This window comes from Somniosus microcephalus, chromosome 17 (genome assembly GCF_052327205.1).
Source record: "Somniosus microcephalus isolate GS21.2 chromosome 17, FLI_Smic_1.0, whole genome shotgun sequence".
Taxonomy (NCBI): Eukaryota; Metazoa; Chordata; class Chondrichthyes; order Squaliformes; family Somniosidae; genus Somniosus; species Somniosus microcephalus.
The window spans coordinates 66,537,264-66,560,479 of record NC_141003.1 but is presented as its reverse complement, the minus strand read 5'-3'; the positions used below and the strand labels follow the sequence as shown (position 1 = coordinate 66,560,479).

The following is a 23,216-nucleotide window of genomic DNA, read 5'->3' as shown; positions in this document are numbered from 1 at the left end:
GGTTCAACTGGTCCGTGGGTGCCGAGTTTCTGTAAGAAGTCTGTAGTGTCGCAACAGAAGCTGGGGGTTCCCTGTACAATGGGTTTCAGGATGCCCTTGACATATCCAGAGAGGTTCTCACACAGGGTTCCGTTGCCTGATACGATAGGACGTCCAGGTGTGTTGGCTTTGTGTATCTTTGGGAGGCAGTAGAAGTCTCCCACGCGGGGAGTACGTGGGATGAGAGCATGCAGGATGCTTTGAAGGTCTGGATCGAAGGTCTTGATCAGTCTGTTGAGTTGGCGGGTGTGTTCTTTGGTCGGGTCTGCGGGTAACTGTTTGTAGCGTTCCTGGTTGTCCAGTTGTCGGTATACTTCTTTGCAATAGTCTGTTCTGTTCTGTATGACGATGGCGCCTCCTTTGTCTGCTGTTTTGATGACGATGTTGCGGTTGGCCTTGAGAGCGTGGATGGCGTTGCGTTGTGCTCGGGTGACATTCTGGACTGTCTTGTGAGTGCGGCTGATGAATCTGGCGTTGATGCATCTCCTGACAGCTTGAGCACACATGTCAAGCTTAGGGCAGCGACCCTCCGGAGGGGTCCAATTTGACTCTTTCTTCTTCGGTTGCTGCACTGCGGATCCCTCTGTCTGCTGTTCCGGATCACTGATTGTCTCATTGGGTTCGCTGCTGACATCTTGTGATTTGTGGAAGAATTCCCAGAGCCTCATTCTCCTGATGAATTCCTCTGTGTCTGCCGCGAGACCGATGGGGTCCATTTTGGTGGTGGGGCAGAAATTGAGCCCTCGGCTGAGAACTTCAATTTCGTCTGGTTGAAGGGTGTGGTCGGACAGGTTGACGATGGATTTCCCTGTGGTTTCAACCGTGGTACCGGGGGAGGCTTGGTTGCTGCTGCTGGTGATGCCGAGTTTCTCAAGCTTCCTGTTCTTGGTGTGCATGTAGGTAGCGTAGTTCCGTTGCCTTGTTTGTTTGGCAGTGTCTCGTAGCTGGTCTGCTGTGTCCTGAGCACAGGCTAAGAACATGGACTCCATCTCGGTTTCGAGGTTGCGGCGTCTGCTGTAGAGCTGGTGTACGAGATGGTTGAGGAGTGTGCGAGAGGTACGACGGCAGAGTCTCTCAGCGTAGTCTGTGTTGTAGGTCAACTTGAGTGGGTTCGTGATCTGTAGTCCTTTCGGGATCTTGTCTGCTTTCTTGCATCTCTGTAGAAACTTGATGTCTGTGTCAATATGCGCGATCTTCTTGGAGATCCTCTCCACTTTGAGCCGGCAGTTTGTGGTGTCGATAGTAGCCATGGTGTGGAGATGCCGGAGTTGGACTGGGGTGGACAAATGTAAGAAGTCACACAACACCAGGTTATAGTCCAACAGCTTTATTTGAAATCACAAGCTTTCGGAGCGCTGCTCCTTCGTCAGGTGAAGTGGAGAAATGCATAAAGACACAGCTTATATAGTCAGAGAATAATGTCAGATGTTTACAGGTAATCTTTCCAACTACCATTTATCGCACCTCGGCAGAGAGATAATCACAGCAATCAAAGGTGTGAATGGTGTCCAAGCAGGTCAGTCAGGAAAACATTACATCAAAGAACATGCAGATGCTGGGGTCTGTATGAAAAACAATAAAAGACAAAACACATTTTTTTTTGCTGGAAATCACAGCACCCATGAGGACGGCCTCAACCGAGATCTTGGGTTCATGTCACGCTACATGTAACCCCACCTGACGCAGGGTCATCCAGACTCGAGTCGACATTGGCTTGTTCTCTCTACACAGATGCGGCCGGACCTGCTGTGATTTCCAGCAAAAAAAAAAAGTTTTTTGTCTGTTTTTTTGTTTTTCATACAGACCCCAGCATAAGATAAGAACATAAGAACATAAGAAATAGGAGCAGGAGTAGGCCAATCGGCCCCTCGAGCCTGCTCCACCATTCAATAAGATCATGGCTGATCTGATCCTAACCTCAAATCTTCTATCACTGTGCATCCACCCGAACCCATGTGATCTCCCGGGAGAGGCGAAAAACCAGATAAAGACCCAATGGCCAATTTGGGAGAAAAAAATCTGGGAAATTCCTCTCCGACCCATCTAGTCGATCGAAATTCTTCCAGGAGATCACTCTGTCCCTATATTTTCTACAGTACTTACCTTCTGTAAAGGCGATCTCCACCCCAGCCAGGAACAGGAATAAAACCATCTCCTGAAATCTAACACAGAATTAGAACACAGTAGGAGCGGAACCAGGCTACACGGCCCCTGGGCCCACTCCACTACCCACAGGGCCATGACCATTCTGAACCTAGACTCATGTCCAATTTCCTGCCCGCTCCCCGTAACCCTTAATTCCCTTTACTTCTAGGAAACTATCTATTTCTGTTTTAAATTTATTTAATGATGTAGCTTCCACAGCTTTCTGGGGCAGCAAATTCCACAAACCTACCACCCTCTGAGTGAAGAAGTTTCTCCTCATCTCAGTTTTGAAAGAGCAGCCCCTTATTTTAAGATTATGCCCCCTAGTTCTAGTTTCACCCATCATTGGGAACATCCTCACCGTATCCACCCGATCAAGCCCCTTCACAATCTTATATGTTTCAATAAGATCGCATCTGCATGTTCTTTGATGTAATGTTTTCCTGACTGACCTGCTTGGACACCATTTACACCTTTGATTGCTGTGATTATCTCTCTGCCGAGGTGCGATAAATGGTAGTTGGAAAGATTACCTGTAAACATCTGACATTATTCTCTGACTATATAAGCTGTGTCTTTATGCATTTCTCCACTTCACCTGACGAAGGAGCAGCGCTCCGAAAGTTTGTGATTTCAAATAAAGCTGTTGGACTATAACCTGGTGTTGTGTGACTTCTTACATTTGTCCACCCCAGTCCAACTCCGGCATCTCCACACCATGGCTACTATTTCTTCCTGTAGGCGTCGGGAGTCCATCACTCAGCCGGCACTGAAAGCTGAATGGCTGCGATCTGTCAAAAGTGACAGCCTTCAACTTTCAGTGCCGGTGAGAGTTCTAACTGAGTCTGCGTAGAAGGACTCAGGTTAGAAGTCAGACTGTCAGTGTTTGACAGCTTCAAACAGCTGTGAAACACTGATATTTCATCTGTCAAAAACTCTTGACAGATGAAATTTCAGTCTGTGATGTCACCTGTTGCCAGTGGCCCTTAATTGGCCTGCTGAGCCCGCTGGGCGGGCTCAACAAGGTCAATCAAGGGAAAATCGAGTGGATTGGCCGGACGTCGATGGAGGCGGGACTAAAACCCGAAAGTTGTAGTCCCGCCTCCTTCCCAACTGCTGAATGAAAATCCAGCCTCATATTTCAGCATGAGCAATACATCCCTTCCCTTAAAAAGAAAAAGTAGTCTTCCCTTTCTATTTACTAAGGGATCTGAGTGATGCAATGGATTAAAGACTGGTCTAGTCGCTTGTAGTTCAATTCCAGCCTGTAGCCTAGATGATGTTTTACGTGGATTTTTCATGGTGGTTGTGGTGGAAGCATTAAGAGCATCAACAACAACAACCTGCATTTAAAGCGCGCCTTTAACGGCCCAACATAAGCCAATGCTAACACTGGCGTTGCAGCCAGCCGGAGTTGGATATGCCAGCTTGCTTCAGTTGATAACATCCCTTCTTTGGGATTTGATTCAGGACTTGCACACGCAACCTTGGCCCACACTTCTGTGCAGTACTGTTCTGTCGGAAGGGATCATCCTTCAGTTGAGATGTTAAACACAGCTTTCGTCTAGCTACTGAAAGATCTTATGGCATTTTCTGAAGAACAGTAGGAAGCTCTCCTGATGCCCCATCAACAATCCCCCCTCAACAAATATCAACTAAAACACCACACACACAGATTCATCGGTCATTCACCTCTCTTGCGGTTTGTTAAATGTTGCTGGGAAATGTAAGCAGCATTCACCCTGCCTAACGGCCACTGCAGAAGTAAATATGTGCACAGTTCTGGTCTCCATATTATAAAAAAGGGTATAGAGGCATTGGAGAAGGTGCAAAAAAGATTCACAAGGATGATTCCAGAACTGAGAGGTTATCCCCATCAGGAAAGACTGAATAGCCTGGGGCTCTTTTTTCTTAAAAAAGAGAAGGCTGAGGGATGACCTGATAGAGATCCTTAAAATTATGAAGGGGTCTGATAGGGTAGACATAGAGAAGACTTGTGGGATAGTCCAAAATTAGAGGGCATAAATAGAAGATTGTCATTAATAAATCCAATAGGGAATTCAGGAGAAATTCTTTACCCATAGAATGGTTGGAATGTGGAATCCGCTACCACAAGGAGTATTTGAGGCAAATAGCATAGATGCATTTAAGGTGAAGCTAAATAAACACATGAGGGAGAAAGGAATAGAAGGATATGTTGATAGGGTTAGATGAAGAGGGGTGGGAAGGAGGCTTGTGTGGATCATAAACACCAGTATGAATCAGTTGGGCTGAATGGCCTGTTTGATTGTGAAGGGGTTGGATCGGGTGGATGCAGGGAGGATGTTCCCGATGATGGGTGAAACTAGAACTAGGGGGCATAGTCTTAGAATAAGGGGCTGCTCTTTCAAAACTGAGATGAGGAGGAACTACTTCACTCAGAGGGTGGTAGGTCCATGGAATATGCTGCCCCAAAAAGCTGTAGAAGCTACATCATTACATAAATTTAAAACAGAAATAGACAGTTTCCTAGAAGTAAAGGGAATTAAGGGTTACGGGGAGCGGGCAGGAATTTGGACATGAGTCTAGGTTCGGATCGGTCATGGCCCTGTGGGTAGTGGAGCGGGCCCAGGGGCCGTGTAGCCTGATCCTGCTCCTATTTCGTGTGTCTAATTCTGTTAGTTTCAGGAGATAGTTCTGTGATAGAGATTGGCGGTTAGGATCAGATCAGCCATGATCTTATTGAATGGTGGAGCAGGCTCGAGGGGCTGATTGGCCTACTCCTGCTCCTATTTCTTATGTTCTTATGTTCTTATGTTTCCATGCTGTAGACTCGATGATGTAACTCGACATTTTGATGACAATGCAAATATTTTTCTTTCTTTCTCGTGTCTCTCCGCCTCGCGGCTCACACACAACGGAGAGGGTGGTCACTGACCTACTCTTCGGTGATCTCAAATGGTGTTCTGAATCTAGCTGCCAGTCTGTGCATGGGACTGACCTGGGTGACTCTTCTTTTGATTTTTCTTTCCTGCTTGGACCAATTTGGGGTAGGAAGAAGAACAAAGAGAGAAACACTTGACTTCCACTTAACTGCCTGCCGCAGCGGCGGCAGGCAGCGAGAGCGGCGGGACCTGCGGGAGACTCGGCGGTGAGGTACAAAAGGCGGCAGCGGGGCCAGGAGAGGCCTCAGAGCAGCGGCGGCAGGCAGCGAGAGAGGCGGGACCTGTGGGAGACTCGGCGGCGGCGGCGAGGTACAAAAGGCGGCAGCGGGGCCCGGAGAGGCCTCAGAGCAGCGGCGGCAGGCAGCGAGAGAGGCGGGACCTGTGGGAGACTCGGCGGCGAGGTACAAAAGGCGGCAGCGGGGCCAGGAGAGGCCTCAGAGCAGCGGCGGCAGGCAGCGAGAGAGGCGGGACCTGTGGGAGACTCGGCGGCGAGGTACAAAAGGCGGCAGCGGGGCCAGGAGAGGCCTCAGAGCAGCAGCGAGAGAGGCGGGACCTGTGGGAGACTCGGCGGCGGCGGCGAGGTACAAAAGGCGGCAGCGGGGCCAGGAGAGGCCTCAGAGCAGCAGCGAGAGAGGCGGGACCTGTGGGAGACTCGGCGGCGAGGTACAAAAGGCGGCAGCGGGGCCAGGAGAGGCCTCAGAGCAGCAGCGAGAGAGGCGGGACCTGTAGGAGACTCGGCGGCGGCGAGGTACAAAAGGCGGCAGCGGGGCCAGGAGAGGCCTCAGAGCAGCAGCGAGAGAGGCGGGACCTGTGGGAGACTCGGCGGCGGCGGCGAGGTACAAAAGGCGGCAGCGGGGCCAGGAGAGGCCTCAGAGCAGCAGCGAGAGAGGCGGGACCTGTGGGAGACTCGGCGGCGGCGGCGAGGTACAAAAGGCGGCAGCGGGGCCAGGAGAGGCCTCAGAGCAGCAGCGAGAGAGGCGGGACCTGTGGGAGACTCGGCGGCGGCGGCGAGGTACAAAAGGCGGCAGCGGGGCCAGGAGAGGCCTCAGAGCAGCAGCGAGAGAGGCGGGACCTGTGGGAGACTCGGCGGCGGCGGCGAGGTACAAAAGGCGGCAGCGGGGCCAGGAGAGGCATACCAAACTCCAGTCTGCGAGCTCAGAAGGTAGCAGAGAGGTAAAAAGTAATCGGGGTGTGACGTCACCAGGGAGCAGGTAAGTGATTGGTTGGTGAGTATTTCTCTCTTTTCATTACAAGCTTGAATTCTGTGGTGTTAAATTTCTAGGGTCTCTGTGTTGTAGTGAGGACAGTTGGTAAATAAAGCGCCCTAGAGTATACCTGTAACTGGGGTATTGAATAAATTTTTAGATTAATTAAAGGGGTAAGTCATGGCAGGAGAGCTCAGACCCGTGTTCTGCTCCTCTTGCTCCATGTGGGAAGTCAGGGACGCTGCCAGTGTCCCTGGCGACCATGTGTGCGGGAAATGCATCCAGCTGCAGCTACTTGTAGACCGCATTGTGGCGCTCGAGCTGCGGGTGAATGAGTTTTGGAGCATGCGCGATGCTGAAAGGGTCATGGATAGCATGTTTAGCGAGTTGTTCACGCCGCAGGGTAGGGCTGCACAGGCAGAAAGAAACTGGGTGACCATCAGGCGGAGCAACAGAGGCAGGCAGGAAGTGCAGGGGCCCCCTGCGGACATCCCCCTTTCAAACAGGTATACCAAGTTGGATACTGTTGAGGGGGATGACTCACCGGGGAAGGCAGCAGCAGCCAGCTTCCTGGCACCAGGGACGCTTCTGCTGCTCAGAAAGGGAGGAAAAAGAGTGGGAGAGCAATAGTGGTAGGGGATTCTATCGTAAGGGGAACAGATAGGCGTTTCTGTGGCCGCAAACGTGACTCCAGGATGGTTTGTTGCCTCCCTGGGGCCAGGGTCATGGATGTCACTGAGCGGCTACAGGGCATTCTTAAGGGGGAGGGGGAGGGGGAGCAGGCAGAGGTCGTGGTCCACATTGGGACCAACGACATAGGTAGGAAGGGGGATGAGGTCCTGCATCAAGAATTTAGGGAGCTAGGTAACAGATTAAAGAGCAGGACCTCAAAGGTTGTAATCTCTGGATTACTCCCAGTGCCACGTGCTAGTGAGTATAGGAATAGGAGGATAGAGCAGATGAATGCGTGGCTAAAGAGTTGGTGTAGGGGGGAGGGTTTTACTTTCCTGGATCACTGGGCCTGCTTCTGGGAAAGGTGGGACTTGTACAAGTCGGACGGGTTGCACCTGAACCAGAGCGGGACAAATATCCTTGCGGGGAGGTTTGCTAGCACTGTTGGGGGGGGTTTAAACTAACTTGGCAGGGGGATGGGATACAGAGGGGAGCTGAAATAGGGGGTGATGTGCTGCCAATTATAGAGAAAAAACAAGTCAGCTTGGTAGACAGGGCAAATATACAAGGGCAAGGCTGGATGGCATCTATTTTAATGCAAGGAGTCTTGCAAATAAGGTGGATGAACTGAAGGTGTTGATAAACACATGGGAGTATGATATTGTTGCTATCACGGAGACATGGTTGAGGGAGGGGCAAGACTGGCAGCTCAATATTCCGGGGTACAGAATCTTCAGGCGAGACAGAGGGGGGGGGGGGGTAATAAGAGGAGGGGGTGTCACAATATTAATTAAGGAGTCAATTACTGCAGTAAGGAGGGATGACATATTAGCAGGTTCCTCTAATGAGGCCATATGGGTGGAGCTTAAAAACAAGAAGGGGGCAAGCACTTTGCTGGGAGTGTACTATAGGCCTCCAAACAATCAGGGGGAGATAGAGGAACAGATATGTAGGCAAATCTCAGAAATGTGCAAATAATAGGGTAATAGTAATGGGGGATTTCAACTTCCCCAATATTAACTGGGATAGTCAGTGTGTGAAAGGCACAGAGGGTGTAGAATTCTTAAAGTGCACCCAGGAGAGCTTTTTGAGCCAGCATGTAGAAGGTCCTACAAGAGAGGGGGCGGTACTGGACCTAATTCTAGGGAATGTGGCCGGCCAAGTGGAAGAAGTGCTAGTAGGTGAGCACTTTGGTGACAGTGACCATAATATGGTGAGATTTAAGGTGGTCATGGAAAAGGACAGGGATGGGCCGGAAATAAAGGTTCTAAATTGGGGGAAGGCCGATTTTAATAGGATAAGGCAGGATCTGGCCAAAATGGACTGGGATCAGCTACTTGTAGGAAAATCCGCATCGGAGCAATGGGAGGCTTTCAGAAGGGAGATTGAGATCATACAATGGCAACATGTTCCTGTAAAGGTCAAGGGTGGTTCCAAAAACCACAGGGAACCTTGGATGTCAGGGGATATACGAGAATGGATTAGAAAAAAAAGGAGGGCTTTTGGCAGATACAAAAGGCTAAAGACGGAGGAAGCCCTAGGAGTACAAAAAGTGCAGGGGGATACTTAAAAAAGAAATTAGGAGATCAAGGAGGGGCCATGAAATAACACTGGCAAGCAAAATAAAGGAAAATCCTAAGATGTTTTATAAGTATATTAAGGGTAAGAGGATAACTAGGGAAAAAATAGGGCCCATTAGGGACAAAAGTGGAAATCTGTGTGTGGAGCCGGAAGATGTAGGAGGGGTTCTAAATGAATTTTTTGCATCTGTTTTCACTATGGAGAGGGACGATGTAGACATAGAAATAGGGCAGGGGGACTGTGATATGCTCGAACATATTAACATCGAGAGGGAGGAGGTATTGGCGGTTTTAGCAGGCCTAAAAATGGATAAATCCCCAGGCCCGGACGAAATGTATCCCAGGCTGCTGTGTGAGGCAAAGGAAGAGATTGCGGGGGCTCGAACACACATATTCAGAAGCTCTCTGGCCACAGGGGATGTGCCAGAGGACTGGAGAACCGCTAATGTAGTTCCATTATTCAAGAAGGGGAGTAGGGAAAAACCAGGGAACTACAGGCCAGTGAGCCTAACATCAGTGGTGGGAAAATTATTGGAAAAAATTCTGAGGGACAAAATTAGTCTCCACTTGGAGAGGCAAGGATTAATCAGGGATAGTCAACATGGCTTTGTCAAGGGAAGATCATGTCTGACTAATTTGATTGAATTTTTTGAGGGGGTGACTAGGTGTGTGGATGAGGGTAACGCAGTGGATGTGGTATACATGGATTTCAGTAAGGCCTTCGATAAAGTCCCGCACAGGGGACTGGTCAAGAAGGTAAGAGCCCATGGAATCCAGGGTGCCTTGGCACGTTGGATACAAAACTGGCTTAGTGGCAGAAGGCAGAGGGTGATGGTCGAAGGTTGTTTTTGTGACTGGAAGCCTGTGGCCAGTGGGGTACCACAGGGATCGGTGCTGGGTCCCTTGCTGTTTGTGGTCTACATTAATGACTTGGATATGAATGTAAAAGGTATGATCAGTAAGTTCGCGGATGATACAAAAATTGGTAGGGTGGTAAATAGCGAGGAGGGTAGTCTCAGTCTGCAGGACGATATAGATGGGTTGGTCAGATGGGCGGAACAGTGGCAAATGGAATTTAACCCGGAAAAGTGCGAGGTGATGCACTTTGGGGGGACTAACAAGGCAAGGGAATACACAATGAATGGTAAGACCCTAGGCAAGACGGAGGGTCAGAGGGATCTGGGTGTGCAAGTACACAGATCCCTGAAGGCGGCGGAACAGGTGGATAAGGTGGTAAAAAAAAGGCATATGGGATACTTCCCTTCATTAGCCGAGGCATAGAATATAAGAGCAAGGAGGTTATGATGGAGCTGTATAAAACACTGGTTAGGCCACAGCTGGAATACTGTGTGCAGTTCTGGTCGCCACACTACAGGAAGGATGTGATAGCTTTGGAGAGGGTGCAGAGGAGATTCACCAGGATGTTACCAGGGCTGGAGCGCTTCAGCTATGAAGAGAGACTGGGCAGATTGGGTTTGTTTTCCTTGGAGCAGAGGAGGCTGAGGGGGGACATGATTGAGGTGTACAAAATTATGAGGGGCATAGATAGGATGGATACTAAGGAGCTTTTTCCCTTAGTAGAAGGGTCAATAACTAGGGGGCATAGATTCAAGGTAAAGGGCGGGAGGTTTAGAGGGGATTTGAGAAAGAACTTTTTCACCCAGAGGGTGGTTGGAGTCTGGAACTCACTGCCTGAAAGGGTTGTGGAGGCTGGAACCCTCACAACATTCAAGAAGCATTTGGATGAGCACTTGAAATGCCATAGCATACAAGGCTACGGGCCAAATGCTGGAATATGGGATTAGATTAGACAGGGCGTGATGGCCGGCGCGGACACGATGGGCCGAAGGGCCTCTATCCGTGCTGTATAACTCTATGACTCTAACTCTTGTCCATGGGAGACAATGTTGGCTTGGGAACTCAGCCCATGGAGGAATGCAGCTGGAGAGCCAAGTCCTATGGCACAGCACGCAACACAAATGTTGGCTTATAGAGAGAATTAGGATACATAGGAACAGAAGGACGCCTTTCAGCCCCCTCGAGCATGCTCCACCATTCAATTAGATCATGGCTGATCGGTATCTTAACACCCGCCTTGGTTCCACAACCCTTAATACCGTTGCCTAACAGGTGCTGGTAATAATTCTGCTGTTCATTTAATCACTCCTGCCTTCCCCCCTATCACAAGAACTTTCCTTTTGTTCTTTCCTCCCCTCCCCCCCTTTCCCTGCCTCTGTACTTGCTTAAAACATCTCTAACATTTTCCAGTTCTGATGAAAGGTTGAAGACCTGAAACATTAACTCGGTTTCTCTCGCCACAGATGCTGCCTGACCGGCTGAGTATTCCCAGCATTTTCTGTTTATATTTCAGATTTCCAGAATCCGCTGTATTTTGCCTTTGTAAAAATCTATCAATCTCAGTTCTGGTACCAACACATTACAGGGGAAAAAAATATACTTTACCCAACACACTTAATTCCTCACCTCAGACTGCTCCCAGCACGACCAACACCAGTGATTAACCATCTGGATTTCATCCTGGAGCGATACAGCACTCTAACTCCAGAGAGAAACTAAGTTTGGAAAGTCAGAATCCAGAATCGTACTACCGTGTACTCCAGTGAACACACCCGCCATTACACTTCACCAAAATCGCAATGAGCAACACTGTATCACTTATACTGTCAAGTCAAATTATCCTTGTAAACTTTGCTGAAAGGTAGCGTGACAACCTGCCAATCTCTCCTTCTCTCTTGCACTCCTAGAATGACACCCTTTTTGTTGCCAGCCATTTAAAAGATTTTCTCCCCTTTACTCCCAAAAGTGCTGTTCCATGGGCTCTCAGAGTCCAGAAATCTATCGCTCTCAGCCTTGAATATACTCAATGACTCAGCATCCACAGCCCTCTGGGGTGGAGAATTCCAAAGATTCGCAAACCTCTGAGTGAAGAAATCTCTCCTCATCTCAGTCTTAAATGGGCGACCCCTTATCCTGAGACTGTGACCCTTGGTTCTAGACTCTCCAGCCAGGGGAAACGGTCTCTCAGCGTCTACCCTGTCAATCCTCCTCAGAATCTTATATGTTTCAATGAGATCACCTCCCATTCTTCTAAACTCCAGAGAGTATAGGCCCATTCTACTCAATCTCTCCTCATAATACAACCATTTCAACCCAGGAATCAATCCAGTGAACTTTCGTTCCACCCCCTCTAAGGCAAGTATATCCTTCCTCGAGTACAGAGACCAAAACTATACACAGTGCTCCAGGTGTGGTCGCACCAAGCCTGTACAATTGCAGCAAGACTTCCTTACTTTTGTACTCCAACCCCCTTGCAATAAATGCTAACATATCACTTGCCTTCCTAATTGTTTGCTGTGCCTGCATGTTAACTTTCTGTGTTTCATGTACAAGGAAACCCAAATCTCTCTGAACACCAACATTTAATCGTTTCTCACCATTTAAAAAAGATTCTGTTTTTCTACTTTGCCTACCAAAGTAAATAACCTCCCATTTCCCCACATTATACGCCATCTGCCACCTTCTTGCCAACTCACTTAACCTGTCTATACCCCTCTACAGACACTTTGTGTCCTCCTCACAGCTGACTTTCCTACCTAGCTTTGTATCATCAGCAAACTTGGATACATTACACTCGGTCCCTTCCTCTAAATCATTAATATAGATTGTAAATAGCTGAGGCCCCAGCACTGATCCTTGCGGTACCCCACAACTAAAAGCCTGCCAACCTGAAAATGACCCGTTTATCCCTACTCTGTTTTCTGTCCGTTAACCAATCCTCCATCCATGCTAAATATATGACCCCAACCCTCTGAGCTCTTATCTTGTGTAACAACCTTCCGTGTGGCACCTTATCGAATGCCTTTTGAAAATCCAAATATACTACATTCACTGGTTCCCCTTTATCCACCCTGCTAGTTACATCCTCAAAAAATTAATATAGATTTGTCAAACACGATTTCCCTTTCATAAAACCATGTTGACTCTGCCTAATTATATTATGATTTTCTCAGTGCTCTGTTACCACTTCCTTAATAATGGATTCAAGCATTTTCCTGATATCAGGCTAACTGGCCTATAGTTCCCTGTTTTCTCTCTCTTCCTTTCTTGAATAGCGGTGTTTCATTTGCGACCTTCCAATCCACTGCCAATCCCCTGATTAGTAACCATTGGCTCCATGTACATGCCACAAAAGATATTTGAACAGATTCTGCATCTAATTCCTTGTAGTGGGTCTGTGATAACCCACACGGTAATGTCTACTTACCTCAATCTGATAGATTGGGGAAGACCAGGTGTCATGAGTATAGGTTACAGAGGGTAGGGTTCAGTTAGATGTTAGGCGGTTATTTTTTTTTAACCAGAGGATAGTGGACCTACGGAACAAGTTGCTGGTTCTTGTGGCAAGTACTGATTCTCTGCAAACCTTCAAGAGAGCTGGGCCAGTTCCTGGCTGGGGCCGAGATCACATCTTATAAAAAGGTAGGTGAAATACTAAGTAATACAAGCATGGCCAATGTGGTCTCCTGGACTAGTTTCCATCGCCTAAGGGGGTTGGAGATTAATTTTACAGATTTATTTTCCATAACTGGCCATAGGACTTTAGCTGTTTTTTGGCCCCTCCCAGGAGATCATATGGCTACTGCTGGATGCAGGGGGTGGGGAAAGAGGAGAGTCTAAATCATGATGATTCAGGCAACAAGATTGTGTGGGGTAGGCTTGGACCAGATGGTCTTTTCTTGCTCATCATTTTTATATGTTTGTATGTCTATATTCCATACCCCTGAAAACAGGAGCTATCACAGGGAGAGATACTGCATTAACAAGGCTCCCAAGGTTTGGGTGAGGGTAGTTTTCTCAATTTTTGTAGGTAGAGACCTTCTTGGTTTCCTGGGCAGCAGGGCGTGGGGGGTGTAGCACCCACCACCACCTCTTATAGATACTGCGGAGTCCCACAAAAATTCTCTGGTGTCCTTTGGCGAATGCCAGGCCCCTATTTCACTCACTCCCTTCCCATGCACATTTTATCCCTCATTCTTAGTCAATCAATCTCTTGAACCTTTCTATCTTCCCATCCCCCACACACGACCCTTCTGGTTTTCCCTGTTCTTTTCTTTCTCGGGATCTCAAAACTTTGTTCCTCCTTGCCACTCTCTACAAACAACAGGCCTGAAAACTCCAAGCTTGGCTTTACTCCAACTGCATCTTGATTTAGTTCATCTTCTCTCTTACTTTTGGCCCATCACCTGAGTTGCTGATAGAACAGCACACGTCAAACATCCTACTACCTTGGTCACCAATAAACATTTCCTTACTCTGTTTGCTGAGTTTGTCATTTTGGGGATAGTTTCCCCCACCGCATTAAATCTACAGGAAGTATTATCACAGATAGGTACAGTCCAGTCCAGCAGAGACAGGGTTTTATAAAGTCCAGCACAGGCAGGATGTAACCATCTACAAACGGAGTGTCTCATCAAATCATGTAATCTGGACCTCCACCCTAATGCGTTTGAAAAATAATTGAATTAAATAATCCCCGAGGAGCCCCACGGTTCAAAGGAACTGGAGCTGAATACCCCACCAGTCCAGCAATTAATAGAATTGGAGCTTTATACTCAAATCAAATTCCCTTGGTGGGCACTATATATAAACCGCAGTACTCAAAATTAATAGCGAAATGACAAGTCATTCAACTTTTAAAATGATTTTTAACAACATGAATTCAAAGCATTTTAACGCTCCCCCAACAAAGAGTGACAGTTCCCAACATTTAACTAACTAGCACCGTGATGTTAACATGTGACAGGTACAGCCACCATACACAATGATGCAACTGTAAGGCACTTGGAATCATATTTAAAAAAATAAACGCGGAAGCTGCTGACTTTAGCTGCAAAACAAACTCCTCATTTGAAGCCAAACTCCCAACTGTCTTTAAAAATTGGGACTGATATTCTCTTACCGGGAATCCTGACTGAAGACCGGAAACTGACAAGCTGATCACAAGGACATTGATTCGATCGGTTCCGATCCCTGCTCCAGTGACGGACTTTCTTTGGGACCAGGGATTTCTCCCTCTTCGCTTGGATTTTTCTCCGTGTTTTTATTGTGTTGGAAAGGTGAGCTATCACTCACCCTGCTCTCAGACTTGTTTGTGTCTCGACCGGACCAGTGACAGTCAGACCGAAAGTGTGTTTTATTCCTCCTTCAGCTCCCAGATAGAGGATGTGAGAAATCCAACCTCACTTCCTGAGTTTCAAGCTGAACTATAATAATTTAACCGTAAAATGACGCCGAGTTTACAGCTGTTCCTTGCACAGTCCCCACCCTTCCGGGTTCCCGAGCCACACTCTTCCAGCACAGGTGAGAACTCACCTGGGGAACAAGGAAGCCGGAGGCAAAGTACTGAACCCCAGACTGATCTGGGAAAAGGAGCAGAGATAATTTCCCCCCAGAGGCAGTCCATTTACGGAGAGAGAAAGACACCCCCGCCAGGCAACTTGCAAATAGGGAGAGCACCTTTAGAAAAGGGAAGAGGTCGAGAAAGTGCACTTGGTAAAGTAGCAACCTAAATACGGAATCGCGCCCGGAAGATGCATCGCCTCCCCCCAAAAATGTTTTAAAATTAAATACGTTACAAAACCCTTTTTGAAGTTACTTGTTATGTAGGCAATCGCGACAGGCACTCCCCACACAGTAAAGCTCCACAAACCATATTCTCTGGAGGTCAGAAGTATAAGAGGGCGTCTGGGTTTGACAGAGTAGATGCTGCAGGTCTGCTTCCCCTGGCTGGAGAGTCTAGAACTAGGGGCCTAGGATAAGCGGTCGGCCATTTATAACTTAGACGTTTCTTCACTGAGGGTTGTGAATCTTTGGAATTCTCTACCCCCACCCCAGAGGACTGTGGAGGCTTAGTCACGGAGTATATGAGATATAAGAATGAGATCGATAAATTTGTGGGCACTAAGGGAATCAAGGGATATGGGGATCGGGTGGGAAAGTGGCGTTGAGGTAGAGGATCAGCCATGATCTTATTGAATGGTGGAGCAGGCTCGAGGGGCCAAATGGCCCTACTGCTCCTATTTCTAATGTTCTTAAACAACGTTGAGAAAACTGACCATTCAACCTGCTTTTTGGTGTTGCTGGTTGAGGGAGTAAAGAGCATTCCCTGGTCTTCTTGCCATTGGATCTTTAACATCCACCTGAACCATCATAGAATTTTACAGCACAGAAACTGGCCATTTGGCCCAACAGATCTATAGCAGTGTTATCCACTTTGGTGGCAAAAACAGGAAGGCAGATTATTATTTGAATGGCAATAGATTGGGAGAAGGGGAAGTGCAAAGAGACCTGGGTGTTCTTGTGCACCAGTCGCTGAAGGTAAGCATGCAGGTGCAGCAGGCAGTTAAGAAGGCAAATGGTATGTTGGCCTTCGTAGCAAGAGGGTTTGAGTACAGGAACAAGGATGTCTTGCTGCAGTTGTACAGGGCCTTGGTGAGACCGCACCTTGAGTATTGTGTGCAGTTTTGGTCGCCTTACCTGAGGAAGGACGTTCTTGCCATGGAAGGAGTGCAGCGAAGATTCACCAGGCTGATACCTGGGATGGCAGGAATGACGTACGAGGAGAGATTGTGTCGATTGGGCTTATACTCACTGGAGTTTAGAAGGTTGAGAGGGGATCTCATCAAAACCTATAAAATTCTGTCAGGCCTGGACAGACTAGATGCAGGAAGGATGTTCCCGATGGTCGGGGAGTCCAGAACCAGGGGTCATAGTCTAAAGATAAGGGGTAAGCCATTTAGGACTGAAATGAGGAATTTCTTCACCCAGAGAGTGGCGAACCTGTGGAATTCTCTGCCACAGAGGGCGGTGGAGGCCAGTTCATTAAATATATTCAAAAAGGAGTTGGATATATTTCTTAAGGCTAAAGGGATCAAGGGATATGGGGAGAAGGCAGCGACCGGGTACTGAATTTGGATGATCAGCCATGATCTCATTGAATGGCGGAACAGGCTCGAAGGGCCGAATGGCCTGCTCCTGCTCCTATCTTCTATGTTTCTATTATGCAGCCCTTCAACCCTTGCTCCTGAACAGATAATTCATTGCAAAGTCTGTGTAGGTCCACAGCAGTAAAGTGTACATCTTGGTTACAGAGACCCTTAGGATGGCTGGTGGGAGAAATGGAAAAATCTCTCTCTGCTGCAGTAGCGGGTACTGTTCTCAGAGTAGAAGGAGCTTTATTCTGCATCTGCCTGTGTTGGAACTAACCTGGAAGGATTTTGTGCTGGCACTGTTCCATTCCCTATCTCTAACATTCTTCAGCTTGATGATATTTACCCGCTAACACCTGAAAAGGAACCTCGTGGAAGAAATGAAACCTACAAGTGTGGTATATGGGGGCAAGGTGAACAATTGAAGCTGGGCTACACTGATTTATTTTCGCCACCCTTTCTCCTTTCCATGCTGATTTACCATTCTGGATGACTTCACCCCGGTGGCCATTTGTGAGCTTAGACAGTGAGTAGCAGGCTATTCAACAGCTAAGTCCAATCATGTCCTAACCCTTGCTTCATATCAGTACAGTTTCCAGCAGGGGTCACTGGCTGATTTTCCTCTCCCTATCACCAGGGCACTTGGACCAATCTTAATGCTCCTACCAGCCCCTCAGATCAGCCAACTTAGCATAAACAAAGGGATTGAACCTGGGACCTTTCTAGTCGCTATCGCTCAGTTCCACACTAACCAATCACACTTACCCATTGAGCTATTAGAAAGGGGTGAAAATGAAAATGCTACATACCTTCAGAAGGGGGAAAAAAAGACTGCCTGCTCTCTTCTACATTCTCTTGTGTCTTTTTTTAGTTAATAATTAGTTACTCTTGCTCTTTGTTAGCCTTTTGCAGCGTTGGTGTGCTTGTACAAGAATTCCTCTTTTGAGCTCTTCCTTTGACTAAGTTCCTCCTCTTAGATTTACTTCTTCAAATTTCTTAGTGTCTCGATTTCTTGCTGGGTGCATTCCGCCACCCACTTCATTATTCCTCCTCCTCAATCAAAGCATTCCCTTTTTTTTTCCTCCACTCCTTTGGTTTTCTTATTGACAACGCTAAAATTCCCCCTTAGCTGCCATTTGCGGAAAGGCAGAGAACTTACTTCTGGGCCTCATTAGGAGACCCGAGAGAATGATCTCGGGAACAAGTCCTCCTCTGGTTTTCATGTGAAATCGGTTTGGTGCCTTGCTACAGAAACATAAAAAGTAAGAATTTTTAAAAAGTGCAAATGTTGAACATGTGAATAAAACAACAGAAACTGCTGCAAGTGAAGGTTTTGAGGAATTGTCTACACTTGAATCAGTGTCATGACTTTTTTTTCCAAATACTGACAGTCCTGTTGGATATTTCCAGCATTTTCTGTTTTTATCATAGAATGTAAAGTTGAACTAGTATTGAGAGTTTTTTCTTGATCAACCTTTGGATGAAAGGTAATAACTTTGTCGAACCTCTCCTCGGGAGATGCAATATCTTGGACAGAATCCATAATAGGGTGGATTGCACTAATAGTATGTGGAGAGAACAGGTGATGGTATGACATGTCTTGATTTCAACACAGTGACGATGCTGGATGGGGGAAGAGTGTATAGGTGGACATATTTGGGGCTTAAGTGGATCATCTTTACAAGATATTTAAGTACTTAAATTACTGATAAGACTTTTGAAGGAATATCCAAAATAGGGATTCCTGTTGTAGTTTCAGAAACATTTTAAAGTCTTCAGCTCAACCAGTTTCAGATGTTAAAAATGAAGTAAAGCAAGCATTGAGACTTACGAAGGTCAACCATCAGCTGATGCCCCAAGAGACCGATTGAAGCTTCTTCACTGGCACTCTAAGAGAGAGGTGCTGAGATGTGGATTTGTGCTTTTTATGACAATACAGACATACTTAGGGTTGCCAATTCTGGTTGGTGTATTCCTAGAGGTTTCATCACATGACTTCCTGTCTCGAACTGCCCCGCCCCCACACTCCCACCACTCGATCAAGTTTTTTGATGAGGTAACAGAGAGGGTTGATGAGGGCAATGTGGTTGATGTGGTATAGATGGACTTCCAAAAGGCGTTTGATAAAGTGCCACATTTTAGGCTCGCCAGCAAATTTGAAGCCCATGGAATAAAATGGACAGTGGCAGCATGGATACAAAATTGGCTAAGTGACAGGAAACAGAGAGTAGAGGTGAATGGTTGTTTTTTGGACTGGAGGAAGGTACACAGTGGTGTTCCCCAGGGGTCGGTACTAGGACCACTGCTTTTCTTGATATATATTAATGACTTGGACTTGGGTATATTTCAAAATTTGCAGATGACACAAAACTTGGAAGTATAGTGAACAGTGAGGAGGATAGTGATAGATTTCAAGAAGACATAGACAGGCTGGTGAAATTGGTGGACATGTTATAGGTGAAATTTAACGCAGAAAAGTGCAAAGTGATACATTTTGGTAGGAAGAATGAGGAGAGCCAATATAAACGAAAGGGTACAATTCTAAAGGGGGTGTATGAACAGAGAGACCTGGGGGGTATATGTGCACAAATCTTCGAAGGTGGCAGAGCAGGTTTGAGAAAGCAGTTAAAAAAGCATACGGGATCCTGGGCTTTATAAATAGAGGCATAAGGTACAAAATCAAGGAAGTTATGATGAACCTTTATAAAACACTGGTTCGGCCTCAACTGGAGTATTGTGTCCAATTCTGGGCACCGTACTTTAGGAAGGATGTGAAGGCCTTAGAGAGGGTGCAGAAAAGATTTACGAGAATGATTCCATGGATGAGGGACTTCAGTTACGTGGATAGACTAGAGAGGCTGGGGTTGTTCTCCTTAAAGCAGAGAAAGTTGAGAGGAGATTCAAAATCATGAGGGGTGTAGAGAGTGGATAGAGAAAAACTGTTCCCATTGGCGGAAGGGTCGAGAACCAGAGGACATGGATTCAAGGTGATTGGCAAAAGAACCAAAGGCGACATGAGGAAAAACTTTTTTACCCAGCGAGTGGTTAGGATCTGGAATGCACTGCCCGAAAGGGTGGTGGAGGCAGATTCAGTCGTGGCTTTCAAAAGGGAATTGGATAAGTAGCTGAAGGAAAAAAAATTGCAGGGCGACAGGGAAAAGGCGGAGGAATGGGACTAGCTGAGGTGCTCTTGCAGAGAGCCGGCATAGGCTTGATGGGCCGAATGGCCTCCTTCTGTGCTGTAACCATTCTATGATTCTATGGTCCAACCTCCAGATGCATCGCCTTTCCATGGCCAATTGGAAAGCGAACAGACTCTTTGTTACCCGATTGGATTAACCTTGACTGTTAGTCAAACAGCCTTTTATTCCCATCTAATTTTTATAACTAATAAACAAAAGCGTTCAAAGAAAATGAAAAAAAAAACACTTTTTAATGCCCCTATCATTTTTCTTTCGGGTTACTTGCAGTCGTGTCCTGGATATTAATCTTCAATTCCTGGTGACTCCAGTACAATCCTGGAGGGTTGGCAAACCTTCGGCATACTGCACACACTCACTTCCGGTCTCCACCATGGTCTCTGTGGAAAGATGCTGAGCAGGAGCCAGGTGCTTCTCAACAGTGAGGTAGAATCACCACCTGGCTCCTCACACAAACACCTTATTTTGAGCTGGCTCAGTAGCGGTGCTAGTGGGAACACATTGTCTGTCTGCCCTTGTCTGCTGCAATTGATGCCCGAGAGAGGAGGGAGCCAAACATTACTTGAAAAGAGTAGTTTTTCACAGAATTCCCTTTCATTAAGAACACAGCAATGCAGAACCATGAAGGGCAGTGGTGCAACACAATGACTCATGTGGCCCTGCATGACTATTCAATACAAAAATTTCAGCATAAGCTGCTTTTAGAGGAAGAGGTAACGGGAACACCGTCATCACGCAGAGCGGCCACAAAGAGAAAGGATATGGGAAGTAAGGATGTTGTGGCTCAGTACTGACTTCTCTTCGGAGGTTGGTATGCATTGTTGGAACAAAAGATGGAAGACTGCCTCTGGGGCTCACTGTCTCTCATCTTGAGTACGCCTGATTTTATCACTTGGTGCAAAGATGAACGATACTCTAATTTTGAGTTTTGCCGCTCGGCAACTTAAAATGAACACCCTTTCTTTTATCAATATGCCACAATAAGATCATTTTACACATAGGCAGACACTAAAAGGGACAATGTTCAACTAAATCCTCAGTATATCCTCTTCTTAGGCAGTTCCTCGGAACTGAGGATGACTTGCTTATATATGGGTAGATACATGCACACTTGTGACTGATATATCTCGCTATTGTTTTTAGAAAGAACAAAGACTTGCATTTATTTAGCGCCTTTCACGACCTCAGAACATCCCAAATCGCTTTAGCACCAATTAAATACTTTTTGAAGTGTAGTCATTGTTGTAATGTAGGAAACGGAGCAGCCAATGTGCACACAGCAAGGTCCCACAAACAGCAATGTGATAATAACCAAATAATCTGTATTAGTGATATTGGTTGAGGGATAAATATTGGCCTAGGACACCGGGGATATCTTCCCTGCTCTTCTTCGAAATAGTGCATGGGATCTTTTCCGTCCCCCTGAGAGGGCAGACGGGGTTTCGGTTTAACGTCTCATCTGAAAGACGGTACCTCCGACAGTGCAGCACTCACTCAGTACTGCACTGAAATGTCAGCCTAGATTTTGTACTCCAGTCTCTGGAATGGGGCTGGAACCCACAACCTTCCACGTCAGAGGTGAGTGTGCTACCACTGAGCCAACGCTTGCATCAAGTTATGTGTGCAACATTTTAACTAAATCATGAATTCATATCTAGAGTTACTGTGTTTTATGCTTTAGGTATGATAGTTAGAGTCAGACTGGAAGTAGACATTTGGTGTGAAGTTCCTCTTAACAGTACTGTACAATAAATGCTGGCCTTGCCAGCGACGCCCACATCCCATAAACAAATAAAAAAAACTCCTAAATTTGTATTCCAGCAATATCATGAATAGGAAGTGCTGCTCACTGCCCACTCTTCCCATTCATAGTGTCACTACAGAGGAACTTCATAGCATCACATTAGGGAGAGTTCTATTCAAATCATCTGCTTCAGGCTGCCTCCAACCAACAGTTTAACCCAGTACTGTAGCAAGAAATAACTGAGAAGCACTCATACATGCACACATTTCCCTTCATAATACTAAGGCCTTTCATTTCATTGTGTGTGATTCATCAGGTGAGGGATATTTGTGCTGGGAAATTGAATTCAATTTCAGACATGCATTTAGTGTCAATCCCCAGTTAGGTGTTGCACGGTCAGATGCAGAGTAAACCTCCGTCTACTTTACCCCCAAAATGTCCCTTAGTGCCAACAGAGGGAGGTTACCTCCTACTGCTTCTTGTCACGGTTTTCCATTTTCCGCCAGCCATCCTGTGGTCTCTTTAATTTAGTACCATATTAGGGGTAGCTTTGTGCACTGGCCCATATCTACCAATAGCTAAGGTGAGACTAATTTCATAGAATCATACAGCACAGAAGGAGGCCATTCACCTCATTGCATCTGTGCCGGCTCTTTGAAAGTGCAATCCAATTAATATATATCAAAAAGAGCAGTGGTCCTAAGACCGACCCCGGGGAACACCACTGTATATTTCCTCCAGTCTGATAAACAACCGTTCACCACTACTCTCTGTCTCTTAGCCAATTTCGTATCCATGCTGCCACTGCCCCTTTAATCCCATGGGCTTCAATTTTGCTACCAAGTCTATTATGTGGCACTTTATTAAATGCCTTCTCAAAGTCCATATACACATCAACTGCATTACCTTTATCAACCCTCTCCATTGTTTCATCGAAGATGTCAATCACATTTGTCAGACATGTTTCATGTAAAACTCTTACGGCCAGGAGACTAGGGAGAGACTGCCTGGGCTGTGACTTGATCCCAAGATCCAAGTGTCCAACCCACTGCTACACATACTTCCTCACTAGTCGGCTGTTCATATTTCCCATTTAAACCTTAAGTAAGTGAGCAGGTACAGATGTTTTGCCATATGTGAAGTTAATCAAGTAGGCAGTAGTTATTATTATGCTTATAAAGCATTTTGCTAGTCCACAGAAATGTTATCCTGTCCTCCAAATCCTTCCACAAATGGACATCAGTGAGGACTGGACTGACTTACATAAGAACATAAGAAATAGGAGCAGGAGTAGGCCAATCGGCCCCTCGAGCCTGCTCCACCATTCAATAAGATCATGGCTGATCTGATCCTAACCTCAAATCTTCTATCACTCTCCATCCCACCCGAACCCATGTGATCTCCCGGGAGAGAGATAAACTTGAGACTTTGCAGAAGATAGTACAAAAAGAATTTTTGTGAAAAGAAGATGGCCCTTCATGTAATGTTATAGCTAACCAAGCCTTTGGCCAGCCAGAGTTAAACCTTACCTGGGTTTTGGGTTTAGCAGCTGTACATTCACTGTCATGAACACAGAAAGTTTTTCTGGTGTCATAAGCAAGCAAGGAGTGAGAAATGGACTATAATGGAAGACTATCCCAAACAGATCAATCAAATAATTTTCAGATATGCTTACATATCCTTGAATAACTGTCTTCC

The 23,216-nt window shown here is 46.5% G+C and overlaps 2 protein-coding genes across 6 annotated transcripts in view; one reads left to right on the top strand and one right to left on the bottom strand.

The window, feature by feature from the left end:
• Window positions 1-17,794, bottom strand: part of LOC147105808 (interferon regulatory factor 6-like) — a 71,229-nt gene extending 53,435 nt beyond the window's left edge. Inside the window, exon 1 of one of the 5 annotated variants that reach the window (XM_086010576.1) lies at window positions 17,734-17,794. Coding sequence is in view for 1 of the 5 variants with exons in the window: in XM_086010570.1 (XP_085866696.1) it covers window positions 15,296-15,298 (3 nt within the window). In the remaining 4 variants the exon portion in view is untranslated. Of the gene's footprint in view, window positions 1-14,545; window positions 14,671-14,718; window positions 14,858-15,295; window positions 15,393-17,383; window positions 17,654-17,733 lie in introns of those variants that run through there. The other 4 variants (XM_086010573.1, XM_086010570.1, XM_086010574.1 and 1 more) reach the window with 4 other exon arrangements.
• The window catches only part of LOC147105807 (uncharacterized), a 117,301-nt gene continuing 108,704 nt past the window's right edge, over window positions 14,620-23,216 (top strand). Inside the window, exon 1 of the mRNA XM_086010578.1 lies at window positions 14,620-14,702. The gene's annotated coding sequence lies outside the window, so the exon portion shown is untranslated. The remainder of the gene's footprint in view (window positions 14,703-23,216) is intronic.